The following is a 26,457-nucleotide window of genomic DNA, read 5'->3' on the forward strand; positions in this document are numbered from 1 at the left end:
AAAAATTTCTTCACAGAAAGGGCTGTCAAGCACTGGACCAGGCGGCCCAGGGAGGTGGTTGAGCCACATCCCTGGAGGTATTTAGAAGGCAGGTAGATGAGGTGCTTAGGGATATGACGGAGCAGTACAAAGGTACGATTGGAATTGATGACCTCTAAGGTCTTTTCCAACCTAATGATTCTATGATTCATTTTCCTACCTTTGTCTGTCAGCACTTAAAAAAAAAAGGAAAAAAAAAAAGAGTAGTATAAGGAGTCTTTGAGCACTTTGTTTCATTTGCCCGGCCTCAGGGCCAATCTGAAAGGGGTCTGGTTCTGTTAAAATAATCCTGACTTTTTTTGTTCCAGAATTCCAGAGGTGCTTCTTCTCTGTTGAAGAATACTATCCCAATTACTGAATTTTCAGCTTCAGGATCATTTGAAGGTCATGATCTTTTGCGTTGAGAGTATGCTTTACTTTTTTCTTCTTGAGTTGTGCCATAGCTGACGTCTAACTCCAGGTACAGGAAGAAAGCATGTATTTGATGTTGGCTTTATAAAGAAGGTTCTTGGCAGATTGATCTCAAAAACTGTAGCCTAAGGGGATGTGATTAGTTTAAAACAATCCTCACTTTTTTTGTTCAAGAATTCCAGATGTTGTTGGGGTCACCCAAGCTCTCTGCTTTTGCTGCCTGTGGGGGAAGATGGGCTTGCCCAAGAAAAGCCCCTCTTACCCAACACTGGCTGCAGGAAGGCTTTGGCCAACTCCAGCTCCCACTTGGGGCCAGGGTGGCACCAGAAGAGCCGGGTTTTGCCAGCGCGTGCGAACAGTGCAGTCAGCCTATGAGCAACAGCACTGGAAGTAGGCAGCCCATGGCCAGGGAGGGCACTAGGGTGGAGAGGGAGCCTTGGGCCCCCACACCAGCCCAGGGCACCGCAGCCACCATCAACACCCCATCCCCTGCCTGGCTCCGCCTCCAGACATCGCTAGGCCCCGCCCCCTCCACGAGACCCCGCTCGCAAGCACCACAAACCCCCAAGAGGTCCCGCCCCTTTCTGCGAGTCCCCGCCCCATCTCCACGAGGCCCCGCCCCATCTCCACGAGGCCCCGCCCACAAGCATCGCCCCGACGCCCCGCGAGGCCCCGCCCCATGCCCCTCTAGGCCCTGCCCCTCCACTAGACCCCGCCCCTCTCAGCGAGGCCCCGCCCCAAGACACTGAGCTCCCTCGAGGCCCCGCCCCCCAGCCGGCCTGCGGGGGAGGGGGCTCTGTTCCCTCTTTGCATCTGACGCCACGCGCTGAGGGCGGAGCGGAAGTGGGGAGGCGGAAGCGGAAGCGGCTGTTCGCGTGGAGGCGAGATGGTGAGCGCGGGTCGGCGGGGGCACCGGGCTTGGGGGGGACGGTGGGCGTCGCTCTTGTGTGGAGACAGCGGGCTCTGCGTCCCCGCTTGCGCCGCCCTCGGCTCTTGGGGTCCGCGGAGTGGGCGGGCGAGGTGACCTAGGGCCGTGCTGAGTCATGGGACGCCGGCCCGGTGGTGCTGCGGGGTAGGGGCCCTTACCGGGGAGCGGCGTCCCTTGCCCCGGGCCGGTCTACGGGCCTTGGCGGGTGCTGGGGTCCGGGAAGGCACGGAGGCTGCCGTTAAAGCCCTGCTGGGGAGTGCTGGGGGTCGCGGTGTTTCCGAGCCCGCCGGAGCCAGGGCCGCTGCACTTCCTGAAGGCAGTCAGGCCTCCGCGCGCCGCGGTGGATAGTAGTGATGTGGGCACCTCAGGCGCACTGCTGTGCCTTGAGAGCCTTGCTTTGTGGAGTATTTCATGGTTTTCTTCTCATGTTTGACTTTCGCGGTGATCTTCCCTTGTGTCATGTCTCCCAGGTAATGTGTCTTTAATGCTTTCGCTTGGCCATTCTTGCAAAGGTCTGGCCCGTGTCGAACATGTTAGTTGGTAGATGCTTGTTACTTATGTAATGACAGGTGTTTTAGGGTTTTCTAATTGCTGTTAGGTTGTTGATAGTCAACCGATTGAAAGAACTTAACTATAAGCATGAATTTTCTGTTGGATCCAACAGTGCTGCTGGGGGAAACTTTTGCACAGAACAGTTCATTATTGTCACCTTCTAGAGGTGATTGCTCTCACCTTGCAGAATGTATTATACATTGGCCTATCGCTGGAGCAATTTTTATGAACAATCCTAAAATCACTTCAGTAAAATCGGGCAGGTTAGTGTGAAATTAGCAGTCTGAGTTAAGATGTCTTTACTTAATGAGGCTTTGGAGGTGTACTTTTCTGTTCTATTGCAAGTTACTATTTTTTCTTTGCTCTTTCGGTTAACCGGCATATTAGACTGCTTGAATAAACCTTGTCCTCTTTATGTCAGCCTTAAACCACAGATAAAATGAATTTGATCTTACTTGATTTTGTCTGTATTGAAGTAAATTAAGGAATTCTTGGACCTATTCTTTTCTCTCCTGTCAGCTGAGCATGGCCTGCTACCTTCTTTTCCATAACTACAGGCCAGGGTGGGAACAAACAAGGGGGTAATTACGAGTTTAACTGTTGCAGATCCAAAAAATGTTATAATTTGTTGTGTGTTTTTTAGGATTTTTTGAAAAGAGAAAGGGACTCTAAGCCCTAGGCCTAGTATAAGGAATCTTTGAGCACTTTGTTTCATTTGTCTGGCCTAATGGCCACTATGAAAGTGATCTGGTTCTGTTAAAATAATCCTCACCTTTTTTGTTCCAGAATTCCAGAGGTGCTTCTTCTCTGTTGAAGGATACTATCCCAATTACTGAATTTTCAGCTTCAGGACCATTTGAAGGACATGATCTTCTGCGTCGAGGGTATGCTTTACTTTTTGTTGTTGACTTGTGTTATAGCTGATGTCCAACTTCAGGTATTGGAAGAAAGCATATATTAGATGTTGGCTTTTTAAAGAAGTCTCTTGGCAGATGTACCTCAAAAGCTGTAGCCTAAAGTGCATGTGTTTTGCCAGATTGTCTTTCAAGCTTTTCTGTGAAACTCTTCACTTCAAGAAGTAGGTAATATTAATGTACTTCTACTGTTTGATATGCCTTTTTAGAAAATTGATGGCAAGGTATTAATAATTATGAAAGATATGATAGCTGTAAAATACATGTGTATGGGCATGCTACAGCACTGTGGGAAATGCTTAATTTAAGCATTGGTACAAAAAGTAAAGTTAATATAGTAAAAATATGTCTTAGAATAAGTTAATGGAGTTTAAAATATGGGTAATCCAGCTACAAGAGTGGGAAAGGTACATATGATATGTGGTAGCTTGGACGTAATTAAATGTGTGATGTTTTCATTCATTAGTAGATTTCTCTTTCTGAAGGTGATCAAGGAAGAAAAGCTATTATTCTGTTTTGTCAAACATAAAGAAAAAAGGATATGTGAATGAAATTTCTTCTGGTAGTGCTGTAGTTAGAGGTCTTATTTGCTGCTTCACTGTTTAGTGCCTTTTTTTTTGTAGTCTGAAGCGTGTGTGTTAATTGTGTTCAATTTCTTTTCCTTGTATTTCTAGCTTTACAAGTGTCAAAAATGAACTGATGCCCAGCCACCCACTGGAGCTGTCAGAAAAAAATGTAAGTGTTGCATCAAATGGTAGCCATCTTCACTCATAAGTAGTTCTTAAATTAACAATGTGGTTACTGGGACCATGTGTGGTAATGTGTAATGAGCAGAGTCTTGCCTTTAACAGAATAAATGTGTTCAACCACAGTAACATTTTATTTATAGTAATTACATTGTTGGCAAATTTATTTAATGTTAACTTCCCACTTGTGACTCTCCCCACTTCCAAGTATGTAAGTAGGTTTCTAAGTAGGCATTTACTTAGTAAAGTTTACTCATCTAAAAGTTATTAAGCTAGTTGTGTAGACAGCCTCTATACTTAGGCAGGGGACACACTTATTGCCTCTGGAAAGCTGGTCCCCTTTTTTGTCTGTAAGTTTATTGTATATCTTCATTTTCACGCTTTTGATTTGTGAACCTATAAACAGTTTTCATTAAATTTTTTTCACCTCAGTTAGAAATTTTACACATATTGTTAGTTGGAAGTGTTTCAAATGTAGCTGGCTTAGTCGTCACTCATGGACCGCTTAAGAGTGGTCTGTGGACCACAGGTTGAAGGTAATGGGAGAGACTAGACTGACAACCTTGGTTAAGTAGCTGGCTAAACTTAATCTCATCTCTGGTGCCCGTTTTATCAGCACAGATTTGATATAAAATGTCTTGAAGCAACAGCAGTATTTGGATGCAATGTTCCAATCTTCACATTCATTTTATCATGCTGGTAGGCTTTTGTCATGGTAATTAAGTACAGATTTTAAAATAAGATTTGTATTTTTTTCGTTTAGTCCTTACTATAAAAGCCAAAATTTAGACTGTATTACTCAAGCTTAAGTTTAACATTAAGCATAAGTTATTTTTGTGTACTTCAGTATTAATGTGCCCGGGCTTTTTCATTATGAGTCTGCTACTAAGTATATACGTATGCTTTCTTCACCTCACTAATTTTAGAGCAATTGTTAAAATTATGAGCTTTTTGGAGTTGTGTGGAGTACATGTGGTGCTCTGTCTTCCTGTCATTAGAAGTAGTTCAAGTGTTTTCAAGTAGAATCTTTAATGGCTGACAGTAACATCAATTATGGCTTTCAAGTTTGTGTTCTTACTTTAAACCAGCTTTAGTACAATATTGTCAGTACAAAATATAAGCTAAGTAGTGTAAAACTACACCACTTGGTAGTGTTGAATGTTCTGATTGTCAAAAATAACAAAATAAAATCGCTACTATTGATTCGTAATAAAATTCAGCAAAAAGCAATTTCAGTTTCACTGTCTTTTATGTACATTTGGCATACATATGATGGAATCGCTGTTATGAATCTCTTCTGTGGGTGTACTTGAGAGCAGCTTTTTTCTAAAATAAAAATCAATGTTGTTTTTGATAGTTCCAGTTAAATCAAGATAAAACAAACTTTGACACGCTGAGAAATATTCAAGGAATCCATGCACCTTTAAAGCTGCAGATGGAATTCAGAGCGGTGAAACAGGTAGGAATTTTATCCAGTTGGTATAACTTAAATCTTGAAAAAAAATTCTTAATCTTGGAACATGCTTTTAGAGCTTTCACTGGTCTGCTTTTAATAAAACCAATGAACCAAACATTGCCATTAATTGTTTACAGAATAGTCAATATGCTAAAGCATTTCAGCTGCTGTTCTTTTATTGGTTACTTGGTGAAGCGGTAACTGCTCTACATTTTCTGTGGACTAGCTTCCTGTAAGCCTTCAGAAAAAAAGCAGGAGAAATTATTACTGTCACTTGGGAAGGAATCTCAGCATCTGTAGGGCAAAGACTTAGGGATCTGAAGCAGATGGCAATAAGGGAGTGGAGATAGACGTAACATGAAACCTGAAGTAGAGAATTTACCATGTACTTACTATGGTTCAGTAGCCTTTCTTGTAAAATCAGAAGTCTACAGGGAGTTAAGTTCAAAGGTTTTAACTCGTAATTAGGGAGCTGAGTCTGTCTCCTTTTCCTTCTTATCTCCTGGGATGGAGAGTAACTGGAGGGAGGCTGACCTTGTCCGTTAGGAAACATAGAAGCTCTTTGGTCCTAGCAAACTTTTTTCTGTTTATTGAAAGTTGTCAAGCTCTTAAAAGTTGCTTTTCCAAATGGGTTGGAGCGATACTATTCTCGCTTCCAGTGGATCAGGTGCTACCTGAACCCACAGTGAGCTGCATTGAACTTGACAGAGATTATTGGTCCTGAAGATGCGAAAGTTGGACAGGATATATGAAAACATTTCTTAGCTATACTTAGGAGGCAAAAAATCTTTTTCCTAACTGGTGTTAGCACATGGCAGAAAATGAGGCAGGTGAGGATATCCTGCTAGTGTGTCTCCATAGGTATTCTTGGGAGATGGGGGAGGAAGATACAGTGATTAGAAGGTTCTTCACTCCCAGCTTCATGTTAGATATACAAGTTCTCGTGTGGTTTAATTTATCTTTTCTAAAATATTTACTGGAATAGAGTATTTGAACTCCTGACAATTGTATCGGTGGTGATTATGGAAATCTGAGGCATATTTTATGTGTAAAGAAGTAGCTTCCTGATAATTTTATGGTCATAAAATACGTTCGTGGTATAACTGAAGTATCACTCCTGGTAGTTAATGCAATTGTAACTACAAATATGCTGTTCTCAGAATGTTTAGAATCTGAATGATGTGTATACCACTTGAATTTGTTTTGTAATACTGGGAGTGAAGGGTACAGAAGTGTGTTGAAAGTAACTAACTGGGAGTGGATGTGAAGCTTCAGAATTGGTGGGAATCAAAGAAATAATTGTGATTTGGATTAATTGCAGTTAACTGCAGGATTATATTTAGATGTGAATATCAATATGACTTATAGTCTTGATTTGTGTCAGATGTAGAAAATTAGAATGTGGTTCCCAAGCACTGCAGTATGTCAGTCTCCCAGTGAAGACCTGAGGGTGTGAACGTATTTGTTCCAGTGAGCCTCTTCAGCTTTATGTGATAACAGAAGAGAAAAAAAAAGAAGTACTTTTTTTTAACTACAGTATTTGCTGTAGTAGCTACAAATCCAGCGAAAGGATGTTCTTTTCAAAACAGAGATAAACAATACCTAGGTTTTGCTGTCTACATGTGCCAATAGTTACCTTATTTCATTGAAGGATGTGACTTTGCCTGTCACTTTTCTCAGTCACTTCAGATTGAAAATTCCAAATATAAACCCCCTCAATTTCAGACTTGCAGAAACTTGAACTTTTGTCTTTTCATAGGTCCAGCGTCTCCCATTTCTTCACAGCTCAAACATAGCATTGGACACTCTGAGAGGAAATGCTGAATGCATTGGTTTTGAGGATATCCTTAATGGTAAATAACTGTTTTAGCTATAATAACATTAAAGTTAAAATTGGGAACTGCAGTTATTTGTCCCTATGGAGTAAGAAAAGTAAATGCACAAAATACAAAGGAAAAAAAATTAATTCCTAAAGGCAAAGAAACACTGGGAGAAGGAAAAATAACTGTGGTTCAGCTGCTAGTTGTGTGGGAATTGCTGTGAAATACTGGGTGATCGAGTGTTTGCTTGTAGGCTGGGTTTCTAAAGGAGTAGATTATGAACTTGTGTTGCATACCTGTTTCTCCAGAAACTTTTGAACTACTTGTCCAGATTTTAACAGGTGGAGGTTATAAAGTTTTTATTAATTCTATAATTAGAAAGAAAGGCTTGAGAGGAGATTACTGAAGTAAGGAACCAGTGATGTGGCAAGGGGAAGGCTCCCTCAGATTAACTCTGTAGTTTGCAGTTGTATTGTGAGCTACTGACTGACTGCCAGTATGCGTGGAATAGAATAAACTTGGAGAAATAAACTTCTTTCTAGCTGTTAGTTAAGAATGTGGAAGGAGGTAGAGGGTGTTTTGAGGTGGGATTGGAGAATGGAAAGAGACAGGGAGACAGGAAACTGGAAATAATGGAGGGATAAGTGGGAGTTTAAAGGCAGGAGGTAAATGTTGGATTATTTTCTGGATCGCATTTACAAGGAGCATGGGAAGGAATTTTATTGTAGTTCAGGAGGTGGAGCCAGCTCAAATAGAATTAATATGAATTTGGTTATATACTGTTGCTCACAACAAGCTGTTACATTTTTATAGAGTGCTAAGGAGGAGTGGGTTAGTAAGTGGTTTTGGTAAGGTTCTGTGTATTGGCTGGGGCTGGATTAAGTAATTCTAGTGTCTCTGGAGGAATCAAAGTCATGTGCCCTACTTATGGAAAGAAAACATGCTGATACACTCCCTAAAGAAAGGTGTATTTCTTCCAAAGTGCAGTTGGAATCTTTTTCCTAGCCTTGGATTTATATTTTTATTTCTTGTGTGCACATCCCTTGATAACCTTTGAGTACAGTGGCTGATGTCAATCATACTTTACAGAATGGAGGAAATATCAGAGATTTTTAAAGGCGTAGAATTTCTGTGAAACCAGATAGTTGGGTGGAGAAGAGAAACGATGGCTGTGCCTCAAGTAACAAAAGGGCCAGAGTGTGAAATGTGGTGCAGAGAAGTTGCATTGGAAAGAGATGTGGGGCACCTGTGAGGAAAGGCCTCAGTCAGATTTGAGTTTTCTTGAACACAAATTTTGATCAGCCTTGAGATTGAGGCTATAGGAAAATGTGCTTATGTAGAACTAGTTGGTTTTACTGAAGTAGGGGTATAGGAGTGTGTCCTTATGAAAAAACCCTATAGTCATCTTCATAGTTATTTGTCTTTGTAGCTTGGTAAAAGCCTCATACTGTCAACGTTTTTTTTTTTCCAGATCCATCACAGAGTGAAGTTATGGGAGAACCACACATGATGATGGAATACAAACTTGGTTTATTGTAACAAAATGTACTCCCTAAAAATGTTCCATGTGTGTCTTTATACTGCAGATCTGAATACATGATACTAAATGACACTCACAGTGTTAAGCAGTCCTACAGTTATCATTTGCCTTCCTTCGTGAAAAGGCACATTAAATGTTAGAAGTCTATAAGTTGTTCTGTGCTTGTTGTCAATTACATAAATGTCCTGTAACTAGAAAGTTTCAGTAATGACTCCTCATACACTGCTCAGGACAATAGCTTAACTATGGAAATGCCATAGATGTATACAAGAAATCCAAAAATATCCATGCATTTTAAAGCAGATTACTGTAGGTAAATGCATTTAATATTTGTTCTTGCAGAAGAACTTTTTAAGGGGGAAAAGGTATTTTCCATCGAGTAACTCTCTGTTCATGAAAACTTCCATACACTTTTTAAACTATTGAATAAAAGTTTGCTATAAATGCTGTTGCGTTCCAAAATATATTTAATCGTAAATCAAGAATATCTTATCCACAACACAAACAGTGTTGTTCTTTTTCCTTATGATATCTTTAAAGATCTTGAACTTCTGCACTGCCAATGGAATCCTGCTACATTTATTTTCTCTCCACTGTTGACTGTTATTCATGAGTGAGTCATTAAGCTTTTGTGTAGAATTGGAAGTATCCCTGTTAAAAGGGAGTGAAAGGTCTGGATTTTTTTCATCTTTGTCCCTGAGAGGATTTTGTTTTCTGAAAGTAGAAGCAAGTTCCATTTGGAGTTCAAAGAAGTGTTTTAAAATCCATTTGAGAACATAATCCAAAAGAGCACTAGAGACCTAGTAGATCTAGGTACTTTAGTATTCAGGGATTAAGAAAGAACGTTGCTTCATTATGACAGTACCTAATAAAGCTGCTGCAGTGTGAACATGAAGATACAGTGGTACAAGATGACAAATACAGACATTTTTTTGTGGGTTTACCAAAACCACTTCTTAAGGGAGAATGAGACACCTATATTTAAATATACCTTTTAAAGGAGTGGGCCACTGAAAGGTGTTTTATGTGCTTAAGTGGGAGGTGGTGTGAAATTGAAATGTTGTGAAGTGTGGGTGGTTCTAACTAGTGTTTTCTCATGTCATACCTGTTTGCATGCCATACATAAAACCTGCAAGGCAGCTAATGTGATGTGGCATATTATTTAAAAAAAAAACAACCCATCTGTGGTTCAAAAGATGCCATCTCTTGTCACATGTGGGGAGCTTGAGACAGTATTTCTAACACAGGAACTGTGTTGATTCAGCAGGTTTAAATAACTTGGTTAAACCGCTAAGTGTACTTATTAATCTGTTGTAGATAATTTTAGCAGAGATGTTGCTATACACCTCCTTTCACAATCCCAACCATCTTTTCTGCTTTCATTAAGCTTAAAGCTGCAACAGATTCCCTATCCATGTGGGTGAAAGCCTCTTACTTCTGTCCTGTAAGTTTTAGAGTGCTTTTACGTGCATCTATTGCAAAATGTTGCAGTAAATTAGAAACAATGAGATGACACAGTATGAGACACTTAAGTGGTGGTTTTATTTTAGTTTTATGTTTAAGCTTGTTTAAGAAGTGAAGCTTCTGAAACTTTCACTTGAGTTGCAGAAATGAGAGGCTTGTGCTATGAAATAAAAGCCAAGGCCTCAGTGCTATTTTTTTTGCCTAAGTGAAGTTAAACAGAACTAATAAATTGAACATGCAAGTATAAACCTGCTCACTTTTTTTTCTGTGGCTGCCCTGATCTTTCTGTGAGCTGATATACTTTATTAAACATCAAAATTGGCTATTATTTTATAATTTCCAAGTTTCTTGGCAGTTTTGTATAAAGTAAAACTAAACTGTTGTTACAATGCAAGTGTGGAGTTCAGGCCAGAAAGGCTGAGAGATTACCTTGCCAAGCCTGGGGCAACTTAAGATCTGGGCATTGACTTTGGGGGGATTTTCAGGTCTGCCTCCCCACCAGTACTGGTCCAGGAACAGAGGTGCAGAAAACAGGGAGCCATCCATAGTTGTACATAGTTACTGGTACCTTGTAGCTCCCCGCTTCACCTCCTTGGCCTTTCCTGGCTGTGAGCTGAAGGATGGATGGATGCTATTGTGCCTGAGCAAAACTACATTAAGACAAGTCACCTAGTAGAGTTTCTCATCAGCGCAGCAAAGAGTGGACACAGATTAGGAAGCCAGACTGATTTTTAGGTGGCTTTGTTCTAGGATTAGTATACTTTATTGTAGTCTTGGGTGAGATCAAGCCATATTCAGAGCAAGGAATCTAATTTGAGGGCTTAGCTAGGCTGGAAAGCAAAGGGTACATGTATGAAGTGTGTGTGACGGCTTGTGCCTTTAATAGAGTAATGGGAATCAAACAGGACCGAGGCAAAGAGCTTTTGAGATAAAAAAGGAAGGGTTGCACTTGCTAAGTGCTGCAGTGGGTTGGGCTGCAGACTCGTCTTCCTGGCCCAGCCCTTTCTCCCTATTTCATACAGGCCTCATTCTGTAAGGCAGGCGCTGCAAGTAGCAACCTGCAGTAGCTCACCAAGAGAGGTGTGCTAAGAAATGTAACCGAGGCAGACCAACCCTGAGTTTGTGTTGGACCCAACCTGAGCAAGGGGAGGAAAGCACTTCTGGGTCCCTGGGTCTGACTGGTGCGCACAAGGCCCCATGCTGAGTTCTTGCAGACAGCAGTGCTGTCCCTGTGCTGCAATCCCCCCCCCTCCTTAGTGCTGACGTTCTGAGCAGCATCCTTTCCTCTCCCCAGGTGCAGGAGGGAGAAGAAAACACACCTTCCCATACTGCTCTTTGTTTGTTATGACCATAAAAAGCAGCCATAGTGCTGCTGCTTCTGTTTACATAAACCATTCCTTCACCAGTCATCCCATTGGTTATTTGTCAAAAAAACAATAACTACAAATATGAAGAAAATTTCATTATTAATTTCTGTCAAAACAATTTGTATTTCTATACAAATAAAGCAACTATTATAAACTTGGAAGATTTTGATTTAATAATCCGAAGCACATTAGTACCTGGTTTCATCAACTTGTACTGTGCTAGGCACTTTTAAAAAACACAGTTCATATCCTTCACGTTTTGAACTAACCCTACAGCTAGTTCCAAATGCTGTGTCTACCAAGAATACCCTGCAAACTGCAAGTACTTTGTACAGCAAAATCAAACCATAACAATGCCATTCCCAAAGCGTACCTGCTTGTTCTTTGGACTGACACAATGCCACTGTGGAACAGGTTTACTGTTGCTACCTTCCAAGTACTAGCAGAAGTGTGCGTTCACCAAGAGGAAGTGAAGGCACACACTCCTTAATATGATTTACTTTTTCCAGGCAGTTTTGTGTGAAACAGTTAATTTCTTAAAGCCTTATGTAACTGCATAATGAAGAGGCAAGGAAGACAATGTAATCTTTGTGCTAAAATCATTTACATCAGTGTTTTCTTAATGTCTCCACAAATACTCATTTTGGACCCCATGATTATTGTAAAACTTGGCTCACTTGTCCAACAAGCGGGGAGCAACTTGGGCACCTCAAGGAAGAGGAGATAAACAGTTTTATTTACTGGCTAATGTCTAAACTAGCTAGGAAAAGCTAATGATCTTTAATTACTAACATCAGCTTTGGTAGTTCCGGACAGAAGTGCAAGAGCTGGCTATAGCTGTTAGCTGTGTAAATATTCATTACTTCTGTCCTGACCAAACTGTTTTCACTAGTGATGGGTAGGTAATAGTTGCCTGGAAAGCTAAAAACTCTCCTTTACCTTATTTGAACCCTCTTCCAAACTTTTCAGTGATCATGATATGTAGTTTGGAAACAATGCTGTCATTCAAGCAAAAAGGATCTACAGTAGTATCATGATGTACTAATTTTTTAGGTGGAGTACCACTGAGAAGCTCTGCAGAAGAACTCTGTTTAGATGATGGATATTAATGGCCATGAGACTGCCGATTATACAGCATATGCTGTGTCTGTCATTTTCATCTTGTGAGGTGTACATGGGAAGTCAGTTCCCAAATCAGTTACTCTCCTAGAGTTTTCCTTCTGTGAATGTCAACTACTTTACATTATTTTGTTTTCTCTACCTAATCTGTTTAGGGTGAAGAGGGTCACATTAAACCTACCTGTACTTTCAGGGATCAGAACGGTACTAGCTGTTAAACTCTCCTGAAAAAACCCACATGGGAGCGTTCCTTAACACCTGTGCTTTGTGTTCCAGAAGCTAGTACTCTGGATAATTTCTACTTAAATATCTCAATCAAAAAGGTGAAGAGCTGATGCAGAAACATTTCTAATTTTGGCTGTCTCACCAGTGGCCCTGGGCAAGTCACGTGTCCCCTCTGTTGATTTCTCTCTCTCTTGGCAACAGGGAGGATAGTACCTATTACAGAAGAAGGTTCTTAATAGCATTTGTAAAGTGCTTTTAAGATAAGAAACTCTGTTCAAGTGCTCATAAATTATACTGCATTAGTTGCAAAATGATTATATGTATGATTCAGATCTGGTCACTTCATTTCAGGGTTATAGAAAAAAAATCTAAAATCCACTGAAAAGAAATGCTGTTACAGCCTTTCACTAGAAGAAAAATTTAAGGTAAGTACAGCAAACTTAACTAGAAAACAGGAAATATCTGTGAGACAAAAAATAGAGGTGTCTATGTGCAGTCCCTAATACATGGAGACCGATAAAAATATATGTGCAATACGACCTCTGCAAAATGTAGGCACAGGCCTAACTTTCTGCAAGCTGGAAATGTTTTGATGGTTCTGTGTGACAATCCTTTTTAAGAACTAAGTCACAGGCAAGCTCCACAGATCATACATTAAACTTGCACAAACACTCCGGGGTAACTGCAGAGCAGTAAATCTGCTTACAGCAGGTGCAAGTTCTGCCTCCAGTTTAATTGCTTTCTGAGAAAAATACCTTTAGTTTAGTAATTTTAGACAGGTTTGGAGGTTCACCATTTAGACAGGCTGTTTCAACTGTACAGTTTTCAGATGTCCTCGGGTAGCTTGAGCTCCACTGGCTTCAGCAGAATTGCCAGCACCCTGAGAGTTGATAAGCTTATCTCTCTCACCCCACTTGGAATGATACAAGATGTATCACAATTCACAGCTAACATTCTCACACCTGAGAAAGGGTAAGTGGAAAGAGAGCATTATCCTACCTTATTTTTTAATTCATGCTGAAAGCAGCATTAAAATCTCCATCACTGGTCTATTTGCATAGTTAAGTATAAAAACTAGCTTTATTCAAGCGCTAAAAAGAGACTGGATGAAGAGTCCTACCAATTTAGTGCTTATTGCTGTAGGGCCCCTTTGAGTTTGCATCTACTACTGTGGTGTTATCTCTCTGGTCTCTGTATGACATACTGGTCTCTGCCACTGCATGTCAGATTAGAAAACCCAGGTAGGTGAATCCTTTGTTCAACTATCAGCGCTTTCAATGCTGGATACTTCTTCAGGTACAAGGAGAGCCAAGTCCTCCCCATTCCAGTTTGTGCACAGAAGCCAGCTGTAAGACACAGATAAGATACACTACGTTTAGCTGAGACAGTTAAGTACAGCATGCTGATTCAGAACCAACACACACACAGAGCTCTGCTACAGCCATCCTCTGTGGCACAAAGCTGTTGAGGTGTCTTAGTAGCAAAAGCAATAATGATGGTACTTCCCCTTATTACTCAAGTTAGACAGCATCATCACTGCCGTCTTTGATAAGTACTGAACTATGCCTGATGTATTACGTACTGGAAGAACTACCCTTTTTGCTCTCAAATAGTAACATTGCATGGCACTCTCAAAAGAAGGGGTTTAGAGAAAGGTTATTCAAAAGGTGGGATATCTGAGACACTAATGAGAGAAAGAAAAGAAAAATAACTTCCAAAAATTTATAGTGATGATAGGCTACAGTCCTGACTGCAGGATATACTAACTGACTGTAAATATCTGCTACCGTTTGCACAGAAGATAGCGCTCTGTTAACAGAAACTTTCTCTGTCATTGAAGTGACAGGACCTGATCAACATGCCTAAAGCAAAACAGTTGATCCATGGGTGATCTGTATCACATTGCTATGTATACTCTTTAGTTGTCACTTCTTGCATTGCTATGATCAGTAGAATTGTGCTGTGCTGTTTTAATTGTGACTTCTTCAGTATATGCAGAGTGTGAGAAGATGCATCATAGTTGCATTATCAGTAGAATAGTGCATTCCGGGTAGGTTTCAGTTCGGGGGAATTAGGTGACGAGTTCACAGCATGGAGCTGAAGGGAGGTAGCTGGATTAGGGTCAGACAGGGATGATGGTGGAAAAACTCCAGCAACGTGTAGGTGAGTAGGTGTTGAAGAGAGAAAAAATAGGAAACTATAGCTACTCTCCTCACAGACTGGTCACAAGCCTCCCTGAGAGGAAGCACCACCAACCCCAGCCTGGGCTCCCTTGCTCCTATCCCACACCCCTGGGGAAGACACTGCCATATCTCCTCATTTCAGCTATGCCCTGCTCCTAGTAGCCCCCTGTACATTCCATGGGCTTACTAGATAAAAGCATTTCCTGTACTGGGTGGAAGCTAGAGGGAGAGTTACACAAGAAATAACGCCAGCACACTAGAAAATCATAGAATCATAGAATGGTTTGGGTTGGAAGGGACCTTATTGATCATCCAGTTCCACTCCCCCCTGCCATGGGCAGGGACATCCCACTAGATCCGTCTGCCCAAGGTCCCATCCAACCTGGCCTTGAACACCTCCAGGGGTGGGGCAGCCACAGCTTCCCTGGGCAACCTGTGCCAGTGCTTCACACTCACATTGAAGAATTTCTTCCTAATGTCTAGTGTAAATCTTCCCCCCTCCAATTTAAAGCCCTACTGAAGTTTGAGAACTACCACACTAAGGCATTCCACTTCAGTTCTTGTCAAAACAGAAATTACTGATAGAAGCAGTCAGAAGCATACTCCTGATCTGTACTTACCACAGGGCAGCCAGTGGAATTAGACAGAGGCCTGCCGACAAGAGGAAGCTAAATCCTGAAAACCATGCAACAGTAGCTGCATAAAGAATATTGAAAACTGAAAGTGAAATAGTGCCAGTCACAACTTCTAAGCAGGCAATACAAGCAAACACAGCACCTGCCAAAAAACAAATGGAGGTATTACAAACAAAACAAAATAAAATCAAAACCATCTCAAAGTACTAAAGTTTTTAAACTTGTTGTGAAAGATCTGTCTACAATATTCTAGCAAGTACGTGAGTCACAAGCACCTGAGTATCATACATCTTTGCTATGACAGTGTCTTCTGTGAGGATTCCTACAAAATAACTGAGTTTTAATTGAAAAAACTCAACATTTTGCTCTTGGAAACTATTTTTCTGTGCTACTAATGTATCACCATATCTACTTCCTTGAACCTCCTTATCATATTAAGCTCAAACTATTCATCTTTACTAACCACCTTCTGCCCAGCTTCATCCTTAACTCCTTCAAGTTTTCCTCTTGATTCTCACTCTTCCCTTTTGTTTTTCTTCTAATTTTCACCTTTAGATGCAGGAAAGGCTCTGATCCAACAAAGACTGCTTGTTCAGCACATAACCATCTCCTCCTCATTTCTGAAAGGAAAAAAACCCTTTTTTTCCCGGAATTACCCATTGGAGTGGCAGTCTATCCCATCAGTATCAGAGCACATTTTCCAAGGCTACATTCATATTCATGGGACCAAAACCAAAATCTCAATGGGTAAGCAGAAAAGGATGACAAGAGGCAACCTGATTCCTGCATCAAATTACTCAAGTAGCAAAAGCCCTGAAGAATGCCAAGAAACTATAAACAGAGAGGTGTATGTCCATATAGTTCACAACAAACAGATCTTTGTTTTAGTATATAAAGAAATAGCTTTTAAAAAATGAAACCAACTCAGGTGAATGCTTCTAGAAAGTACATGCTCTCAAAAATCTGGTTACAGAAAAATATGGGATACTAGAGCCATATTTTGAGGGGCCTCATGTTTTTTTTTCTGTGTTCCATATGTAAAGAACTTCAGGAAGTATTATATCTTTTGGGACACATTGAAATAGACACAGGTACTCATGGAGCTCAGCACATCGCTCAGGATTCAAGTCTTTAATTGTTTCCAAGTGCTTTGAAGGCTGACCACCTACTGCTTACTTTCTAAATTATTAAGTGTGACACTGACTAAATAATAGATATATATCTTCCTCTGTATGTCAAAATCTTGTGAATGTAAAGCACTTGTGAAATCACATCTGTGTAAACCTTGAGCATTTATCTACTTCAAGTTTACCATGGTCTTTATTTGTAGAGAAATATCTCCTTTGAAGGCTGAAACTTACAGTAGTTTTCTAACAATGTTGTTTATACTAAATTAGGAATCAAAAGCCATTAATATTGTGACATAGGGTCATGTTATATGGAACCTTAAAGAAAAATAGTTTTAAAATACCAATACTTACCTGTTTGTTTAAAGGTAATCTTGGTGTATTGCTGTTCTGAAATACCATATTGTTGTATTGTTTAAAAACAAATTCTACTCACCCTGTTCATCAGGGAGAACCACTTTTGACAGCATGGATCGGAGAACAGGAACAGGCATAATGCAGAGCAAAGATGGTACTCTTACTGAAAAGCAATAAATCAGTCACGAGACACTGAGATAATAAATGACCAGGATTTACAAATATATTTAAAATTAATTAGTCACATACTTCTGAATGCCTAGTTCCCCAAAGAGTAAAAGGCAATAGAAAAATCAAACTGTAAGAACACTGAGACACAATTATGCAAGCACAGAGAAATTAACAAATCTAATATATTTGTGTGGTACTAAAATCAAATCATAAGCAAAGAATTCCATTCACTCTCCACACGCTTAATTTTTCATTTAAATCCTAAATCAGTCTGACCCAACCTTGTGTATTTTACCTTTCTATGACCCTTCTAAGATGCTACATCCAATATCTACCAGCTGCACTCACTACAGATAACACAGCAGTACTTTTGTATATATTGTTGATCATAGAACAACCAATACTGAACTCACCTAAAAACATGAGCAGGGTAGTTTTGGCAAAGGCAGCCATGACCATTCCTCCAATGTAAGAAAATATCCCAATAAAGACAATATAAATGTCTTTGAGACATTTAGAAAATAAGTAAACTCCTAAAAAGCTGGTCAGGGAGACAGAAGTGAATGCAGCTGCTCCATATCCAATGTATACTTCATTCCAGCAGAGTGGCTCATCCAGTTCATACAGTGTAAAAAGTGAACTTCCACCAAATACAGTAAACAAATAAGTCATAAATGTAAAAAGTAACACAATGATTAAAATTCTCTTTTTATAAGGAGCAGTTTTAAAAAGCATGTACACTCCAGAAAAAGTTTCTCTCAGAAGTTCTGTAAAAGATACCGGTGTCTGGTGCTGCAATTCAGATACACCTACTGTATCTTCCAGAATAAACAGAATATAGATAATATTAATGAGATGAAGCAGAGATGCTGTCACAAATGTCCATGTAAAGCCTATTCCTCTTAGAAAATAGCCAGATGAGAGCCCTGCCAATCCAGATACAACTCCAAAAATCAAATCCACCACAGCTATTCGTGTTGTCTTCTGCTTCTCATCGTGACACACATCTGCTATAAAAGCAAAACCTCCTCCGAGAAAAGTTGCCACACTCCCAAACAGTCCAGTAATAAATGCAACCGCAAACAGGATAGAAAGCGAAAAGGAAAAATATGATATTATGGTGAGGCAAATATCAGCAATCAAAGCTCCCATTGATGGTAAAACTAAAGACCTTTTGCGTCCCTGGCGATCCCCATTAGCTACAATGACAAAGGCAACAATAAGGCTGGGAACTGCCCCAGTTAAGTCCAACTGCATGTTAAAAACAGAGGCTTTTTCTTGAACTTCCTGCAAAAAGAAAACAAAAATAATCATAAATACTATAATACATCATAAAAAATATATCTAATTCATACACTTATATTACACTTACATAATTATTAGCATGCAACATAATGTATAGCACAATACATAGAATCACAGAATCATAGAATCCAGTAGGTTGGAAAAGACCTCTAAATTCATCGAGTCCAACCATTCCTATCAAGCACTAAACCATGGCACCTCATCTACCCATCTTTTAAATACCTCCAGGAATGGTGACTCAATCCCCTCCCTGGGCAGCCTCTGCCAGTGCCCAATGACCCTTTCTGTGAAAATTTTTTTTCTGATGTCCAGCCTGAACCTCCCCTGGCGGAGCTTCAGGCCATTCCCCCTTGTACTGTCCCCTGTCACTTGGGAGAAGAGCCCAGCACCCTCCTTTCAGGCAGTTGTAGAGAGCAATAAGGTCTCCCCTCAGCCTCCTCTTCTCCAGGCTAAACAACCCCAGTTTCCTCAGGCACTCCTCATAAGACTTGTTCTCCAGCCCCCTCACCAGCTTCGTTGCTCTTCTTTGGACACGCTCCAGAGCCTCAACATCCTTCTTGTGGTGAGGGGCCCAGAACTGAACACAGGATTCAAGGTGCGGTCTCACCAGTGTCGAGTAAAGGGGCAGAATAACCTCCCCTGACCTCCTGGCCACGCCACTTCTGATAAAAGCCAAGATGCCATTGGCCTTCTTGGCCACCTGGGCACACTGCTGGCTCATGTTCAGTCAGCTGTCAATCAACACCCCCAGGTCCTTCTCCCCGGGGCAGCTTTCCAGCCACACGTTTATATATTAAAAATTTTATTATTATAGAACAGAATATATGCAATATCATTTTATAAGAATATGTAACTTTATATAATACATTACAATAAAATACAGTACATGACTGTTTATAAGAATGCATTATATTAATCACTAATACAAAGAAATTGCATATTCCAAGAATCCTGCTTTTGTAATTTTACCTTCATTACTATTCAAACATCCCTTGTCACAGTTTAAACCAGAACTTAATTTTTAAGATACAGTCCTACTAGTACTCTTCACAGAGGAGTTTCAGTGGAGAAAAAACAACAATTCTCTTGAACATGCATTTACAAGAGCTGTAAGTACCTTCTTCAGTATAGGGTATTGCAAAAGGACACCAGGTCTATTTTCGTCTCTTAGAAAACTGTAGTAAAGCAGTCTTTGATAGAGGAACACACTCCATGCTCCCTACACACAGGAGATCAGTTTTCTTCCTAAATGATCCTATCGAGAAGGTTACAAAGCAATAATTCCCAGACTGGCACATTGTGCCAGTAAACAGATCAGGACTTGCTCTGACATCCCAGCGTACAATGTTAATACTAATAACACCACTAACAACCACAAAGGCGAAACACAGCATTAAAAATTATACCAAATCACAGATATGTGAATTAATTAGTTTTTAAAATGCTGAAATGACCTGTGTTAAGAAACTGTCCAAATCAGTGCTCTCTCTATGGATATGCTGCTGCAGGTATTCACAAAAGGAACAGCAGCTAACACTATGACAACAAATCGTAAACACCCATTATTGGAAAAATTTCTAGGTTCTTTTTAACATAAGTACAAAAATCAAATGTAGCTGAAAAATAAACAGTTAAGAGAATGTGAATGGATGTAGAAAAAAGAATTAAAGAAAAGTCAATTAAAAAAAAAAAGACTATCTTGTTACGAAGCTGGCTGCTAATTGGTGCTCAGCAAGCCAATTCAGATCTTGCTTTGAATGCACCAACACAGGCTGGAGAGAGCAACCACAGCAGCTCTGTCAAAGCCAACCACCTGGTCAGACGGAAAAGCAGCAGGGGTAGAGGAAGTAACTTCATTTGCATAAAACGTTTATACTCTATAAACTAAACTTCCAGAGGACTCTGAAAGTCATCTTCAATCTTTCTGAGGTATTACGCTGAATTGGGCAGGGTTTGTACTCTTCAGTCAGGAGCAGGTGCAGCCACGTAAGTCTTCCCAAGCCATTCTCAGCCTCTGTCTATATTCCACATTTCAAGTGTTTCCTCTGTAGCTAATATCATCCCCACTGAGTAGCATCCAAAAGATGAAAAAAACCCTAGAATTTCCAGGAATGTACTTTGGGCAATTTTAAAAGCTACTGAATGCTTTATAAATTATTATTTGTATTTACAGGCAAGAACCATGAGTTTCTATTTCTATCTCTTTGCTTACAAGATAGCACGTTTTATTGCAAGAGGAAAACTCACTCAAGTAAAGCCCTCAAGATTCCCAGCACCCTAGAGCCTTTTACTCTCATCCCTTATGGTGTCTGACTACCTTAGGATTCATGATGTCCTGTCCACCGGCCAGGACCGTAGTCACCCTGGAAGGGTCAAACCCATGAAGACTAAACAAACCCAGATATAAAATTATATTCTGATCTTTAGCCTCTTCCCCCACTGACCAAAAGAACTCTGTGTAGTTGCAGGCGTTGTTTCTTTACTAGGATCTCCAGGTTCAAAGACATGAGCGTCAAAGAAATGCTCACAGATTAGAAATAAAACTACAAGTTACTATGTTATCTCAACTCACATTAACCATACAGTACAAATATTATTGCCAAACCATAAGGCAGTGTTAAATTGGAGAAATGAAACAACAAAGACTTGGGTTTCATTCTTTTGTAAGTACGCATACAACACAAAGAATGTGGCTACACATCCAGATACTGCACATGACCACAGCTTTGCTGACATGAATGACTTCTTGTCTACTGATGAGACAACTATAGCACAAAAGTACAGAGAAACACCATTTAGAGCGTAAAGAACTCAACTGCCCACTTCATACTTTTATAAGTATGGAAATGAACAAAGAAAATGATAGGTCAAACCTGCAGCTGCTTTAAAATCATGCAATTATTAAAATCAATGGAACTATGTAAATTTGAAGAAAAAGGTCTAGTTCTTAAATCTAAAAATGCACTCTGCTCTGAAAAAAATGCTCACTATGGACAGAGTTAGTCCTTAATACCACAGATTTCAAAATTAAAAGAATGGAAATGAAGCATCAATCCACTCATATAAGGATTAAATTAATAGACAAGTGTGGTGCCTGAGTCTGAACAATGTATAGGGCATGATAAACTGACAAGCTCAAAAAATTAAAAAATACTAGCGAGTAGCAAAGGGAAATGAATGGATTGGATAATTAATAAACTGAATGATGACTACTGTTTAATGATTAACAAAATAGCTCTTTCTGAGTGAAAAAAAAGAGAAGGATCATTCAAGCCAGTGACTGGAATGCTTCAGCTTGTATTCAAATTACCTTTGAACTAATTTTATTATAAAATTACTAATTTCCTTCAAATTGTAAGAAATAATTAAACTAAATGCTGCAAAGACTATCCATTTTAAACTACATTCTACTTTTTTGCAGGCTCCAAATGATTTTTGTCTTCCTTTTACCTTTTGCTTTAAAATAAGGAAGATTTGTAAAAAGCTTCTCCATCCTCAGAATGGAAGGACTTACACTAAATTAACTAGTTAGGGAGGTGTTCTTCTAAAAGTTAATGAGAAACAAGGTCTGTTGGGAACAATCCTCACAGCAGAATGTACAGCATCTGCAAACATATGTCAGTTAGGATGGTCTTGGAAAATCCAGAACACCTACTTCGCATATCCTCAACAAAGGCTTGGAACTGCATTGTGGATCTACTCTTTTCCGTATACACAGGATTATTGCTCAGCACAGAGACCAGGTTCCACTGAAGCATGCTATCAGAAATGCAGGCAAGACATCCAGACAACAGCATGCTTGTTCAAAAGCTCATGCCCTGCCGGCAATCATCGAAATGGAGCGAACGGACATTTGGCAGAGAAGGGAAACAAAGAAGTCCTATTGGCCTTTATTCAACTCATGTTCTCAAATACCAAAATAATTGTAGTTTGTATCCTTTATGGCACAAAGCCTGTAAGGTGTGAGCTTGCCACCACATTAATCAGAGATTAATTGAAACTTCAGCTGAAATTAAGCACTCTGCTTAAGTGTTTTGCAAAAAGAAACATATTGTCTTATGTCCTGAACCACAGGTGATCACAATTTGAAAATTAGGTTGAGTCTGGAGGTTTTCTACCAAATGCAAAGTGCAGAAATGTTTGCAAAATGCAGGTTTCTTGATGGGCTTTGCGATCAGAAAATGTGGTTTCCTCACAGTTGCTTCTTCCATTGACACAGGACACCATATGACAAAGTACCCATACTCAGCACCAAATGGGGAGCTCATACTACAGAAATACTTTGGGGAGGTAACATACAAGCATTATGCAGTCAATATTTGGTTATTACCTTCAAATTAATTCTAATGGGTGGCATACATTACCTTCCTAGGTCAGCGCAGAAGGCACGTTGGATTACAATTCTAGCAACCTCTTTACTTTCACATTCTTCCTGCTAAGACTCGTTTCTGTCACATGAGGAAGAACCTACTTCATGCTAAAAATCCTGAATTATTTCTTTGATCATCTTCAATGGAAGCATGCACCCTTAAAAAAAAATTCTTCCTATATGACAAATGAAGTAGGTAAGCTCAGGTGTTCCATCTTGTGCGTACACAACACACCAGAGATTCTAATCTGGGATGTGAGCAAAAATTTTCAAGTGCCACCTTTTCAGCAACACAAGAGAATGCCAGCTGACTGTTGCCATAACTCTGTCTTCTGTGTAATTTACAGCCCAAGTCATCTACCACTCTGATCCTACGGCGGTTTCATTTCCCACTTAATCCAACCTAACTGCCAGTTGTTGTCAAGGATGATTCCATTGTACCTCCAGCATATCAGAGCAGAGTACTGCTTCAGAAAAAAATAACACTCCAAAAGCAACAAAGTCGAAAAAAAGAGAAGAACTTTCTGTTCAACCACTGCCCTGACTGAATCCAAACTGTAACCTGTAACTATAGAATTGTGAAATGCAACACGTGGCGGGCAACAATGGGAGGGGGGAGGGGGGCAGGAAGAGAAGACAGGAAGGTGGAGTATGATCATCTGTTCTGCTGGCAGCCCAGAGTTAGCTCTCCTTAAGCATCGCATTAAAACTGAAGTGCAAGAGAAGAGACTCCACACAACCAGATATCCAGCATGCTGAACTATGAAACAGCACTAAAAGTGTAATTGGCTATGCGATGCTGTCATCTCAACATCTTTCTATTTCCACAAGCCAGACCAGCACTCTGGATGGTAAATCAGCTACTATATTTGATTGTGTGACGTTCAGTTAATTTTTTTTCACATTTTAAAATCACAATTCTTTTTTATTTTACTCTCTCCAATTCTTCACTCTTGCTAACTCCTCTGAAACAAGTGTATTCTAAACTAGATCTTATATCTGAAAATCACAGGAGGTTTTCTGAACTTTACATAGTTACAAAGAACACCATCAGTTGCAAAGACAACTGATGGCTCATAACACATCCACAACTGTTACTGGGAGGAGGAGCCTTTGGTGGTACCCACTGTAATGCCAGGCCAATGCCAGTTTTGGCCTGATACTCTCCGATGATTTTCAAACTCCCACAGGGGATTTACAATCCTGTTTTTAAAGAACTACAACTCCCTACAGCGTGACACGAAGCAATGAGGCAATAAAGCGTCAGCAGCTTACAAAAGCACTGCTTTTTTCTATATGAAAGGTTAAGTAAGGTTATAGAATCATAGGATAGTCTGGGTTGGAAGGGACCTTAAAGACCACCTTGTTCCAACCCCCCTGCCATGCGCAGGGACACCTCCCACTAGACCAGGCTGCCCAAGGCCCCATCCAACCTGGCCTTGAACACCTCCACGGATGCGGCATCTACAGCTTCCCCTGGGCAACCTGTGCCAGTGCCTCACCGCTCTCATTGTGAAGGAATTCTTCCTTATGTCTAGTCTAAATCTGTCCCTCTCCAGTTTATACCCATTCCCCCTCATCCTATCACCACAAGTCTTTTTGAATAGTCCCTCTCCAGCTTTCTTGTAGCCCCCTTCAGGTATTGGAAGGTGGCTATAAGGTCTCCTCTGAGCCTTCTCTTCTCCAGGCTGAACAACCCCAACTGTCTCAGTCTGTCCTCCTATGGAAGGTGCTCCGGTCCTCCGATCATCTTTGTAGCCCTCCTCTGAACCCACTACAACAGCTCCATATCCTTCTTATGTTGAGGATTCCAGAACTGGACACAGTATTCCAGATGAGGTCTCACAGGAGAGGAATAGAGGGACAGAATCCCCTCCCTCGATCTGCTGGCCGTGCTTCTTTTGATGCAGCCCAGGACGTGGTCGGCCTTCTGGGCTGCAAGTACACACTGCCGGCTCATGTCAAGCTTCTCATCGACCAGCACCCCAAAATCCTTCTCTGCAGGGCTGCTCTCAATCACGTCATCCCTCATCCTGTACTGAAATTGGGGATTGCCCTGACCCAGGTGTAGGAGTAAGGTTATACAAAGGAGGTTATGGTGGGACAGCACCTGATGGCTGTGAGCCTATTTACAATGCTCTTTTCGACCCCTCTTACCTTCTGCTTGATGTAAGTCGGGCTGCTCTGGTTCTGCTCGCAGTGGGAGGCGCTGGCATCGCTGATGTTGGTGGTGTTGTACAGGTCCTGCCAGAGCCGCCGGTATATGAACTGCTGCACCAGCGGGCTCGTCAGGGAGGACGCGAAAATGTAGATGAAAATGACGGGTTCCACACACAGAACCTTCCTCATTTCTGTATTTGGGGGTTCAACCCTGCGCACACGAAAACAAAACGCAATTACGGCATGGAATGGAAGCACCCGGTTCCCTGCCCGGCTGCCGACAGCCCCGACCCCACCGGTACCCCAGCGACTGACCCCCCCGATCCACCCGGCACCCCAGCGACTGACCCGCCCCCCGGCACCCCAGCGATTGACCCCCCCCCCCCCGAGCGCACCGGGGAGCGCTGCCTCCCACGTCCCCCCTTCGCACCGGCAGCGCTGACCCCTTTGCCTTCCCCGGCACTGGCAGCACTGCCTCCCGTGTCCCCGTCCGTCCGTCCCCCCCGCACCCTCCTCGTCCCGGCAGCGCTGCCTCCCGCATCCCCCCGTCCCGCACCCCCTCCGCCCCGGCACCGGCAGCGCTGCCTCCCGTGCCCCCTTCCCCGCCGCACCGGCGGCGCTGCGCTCCGCCCCCCTCGCCTCTCACCCGGCACCGGCGGTGCTGCCTCCCCCCGCCGAGCCGTGCCCCGCGCAGCCGCCCCGCACCGGCAGCGCCGCTCCCTCCCGCGCTCCCCCCGCCGCACCGGCAGCGCTGCCCCCGCCGCGGCCGTGCACGACACCGAGAAGCGTCCCCCGCCCCGGTGCCGCCCCCGGGAGGGCGGAGCCGCCGTCGCGCCGCGGTGTCCTTGTGCCCCGGCCCGGAGGCCGCAGCTGGCGCTGCCGGGGGGACTCGGGGCCGCGTTTTTCCCCAGTGGGGCGGCGCTCGGAGCCGCGTTTTTCCCCGGTGGGGCGGCGCTCGGAGCCGCGGCTCGCCCGGAGCTGGCACCGCTGCCGGGGGCGCTGCTAGGAGCGATGCGCGCTCCGCGCTGTCGCTCCCGAGCCGCACGCTCGGGGTTGCCGGCACAGGGTGTTTGTTTCGGCCCGTTGCGTAACGAGAATGTTTTTTTTACCAGCGGTGCCTCCGTCCTCGCTTGTCCCCGCGAACCCCGGCGGGGTCCCGTGGGGTCACCCTGCCCGGTCGCACGGCCCCGCTCTGCCCCGGGAGGAGGCGGGGGCTGTTCCTGCTCCCTCCTGCGGGACTGTCTGCTCTCAATTGAAACTATTTGGGTGTTTTATTATAGCTGCTCCCCTTCCCGCGCTCTCTTGGCGTGTCGGGGTGAGTGGAGCAGTGCTTGTTGACCGGCAGCTGGACCGCCGTTAGCCTCTCATTCCCTCTAGTCTGATACAGCTGGTGCTGCGTGTCCGGGGAAAGGGCTGGTGGCCTTTGTCCCTTGTTGGCACAGCTGCTGGTGGCACATGCTCTGGCTCTCCAAGAGAGGTGCTGGTGCAGATCCACAGTTGTGCTGCTTGGACGTCACCGCTGCCCATCTTCGTGTGCACAGTGGAGGCAGCACGCCCTGGCATTGGAGC

The 26,457-nt window shown here is 42.2% G+C and overlaps 2 protein-coding genes across 5 annotated transcripts; one reads left to right on the top strand and one right to left on the bottom strand.

Moving 5' to 3' along the window:
• Positions 1 to 1,206: 1,206 nt before the first annotated feature.
• POMP (proteasome maturation protein) lies at positions 1,207 to 8,854 on the top strand. 2 transcript variants are annotated; one of them, XM_054067055.1, is made up of 6 exons: positions 1,207 to 1,339; positions 2,717 to 2,814; positions 3,519 to 3,579; positions 4,948 to 5,049; positions 6,806 to 6,899; positions 8,338 to 8,854. In XM_054067055.1, the coding sequence occupies exons 1-6, from the start codon at positions 1,337 to 1,339 to the stop codon at positions 8,403 to 8,405; spliced, it is 426 nt and encodes a 141-aa protein (XP_053923030.1). In that variant the 5' UTR covers positions 1,207 to 1,336; the 3' UTR covers positions 8,406 to 8,854. The 2 variants fall into 2 exon arrangements, with proteins under 2 accessions (XP_053923030.1, XP_053923020.1); XM_054067045.1 differs by lacking the exon at positions 1,207 to 1,339 and adding an exon at positions 1,426 to 1,848.
• SLC46A3 (solute carrier family 46 member 3) lies at positions 8,385 to 25,819 on the bottom strand. 3 transcript variants are annotated; one of them, XM_054067021.1, is made up of 6 exons: positions 25,632 to 25,819; positions 24,886 to 25,099; positions 17,468 to 18,341; positions 16,963 to 17,046; positions 15,385 to 15,541; positions 8,385 to 13,927 (listed from the first exon to the last, which is right to left on the bottom strand). In XM_054067021.1, exons 2-6 carry the CDS (start codon positions 25,075 to 25,077, stop codon positions 13,840 to 13,842), a joined length of 1,395 nt encoding a protein of 464 aa, XP_053922996.1. In that variant the 5' UTR covers positions 25,078 to 25,099; positions 25,632 to 25,819; the 3' UTR covers positions 8,385 to 13,839. The 3 variants fall into 3 exon arrangements, with proteins under 3 accessions (XP_053922996.1, XP_053922991.1, XP_053923005.1); XM_054067016.1 differs by having other exon boundaries at positions 25,535 to 25,676; XM_054067030.1 differs by lacking the exon at positions 25,632 to 25,819 and adding an exon at positions 25,462 to 25,468.
• Positions 25,820 to 26,457: the final 638 nt, after the last annotated feature.

The sequence above is a fragment of the Cuculus canorus genome, chromosome 1 (genome assembly GCF_017976375.1).
Source record: "Cuculus canorus isolate bCucCan1 chromosome 1, bCucCan1.pri, whole genome shotgun sequence".
NCBI classification, from domain to species: domain Eukaryota; kingdom Metazoa; phylum Chordata; class Aves; order Cuculiformes; family Cuculidae; genus Cuculus; species Cuculus canorus.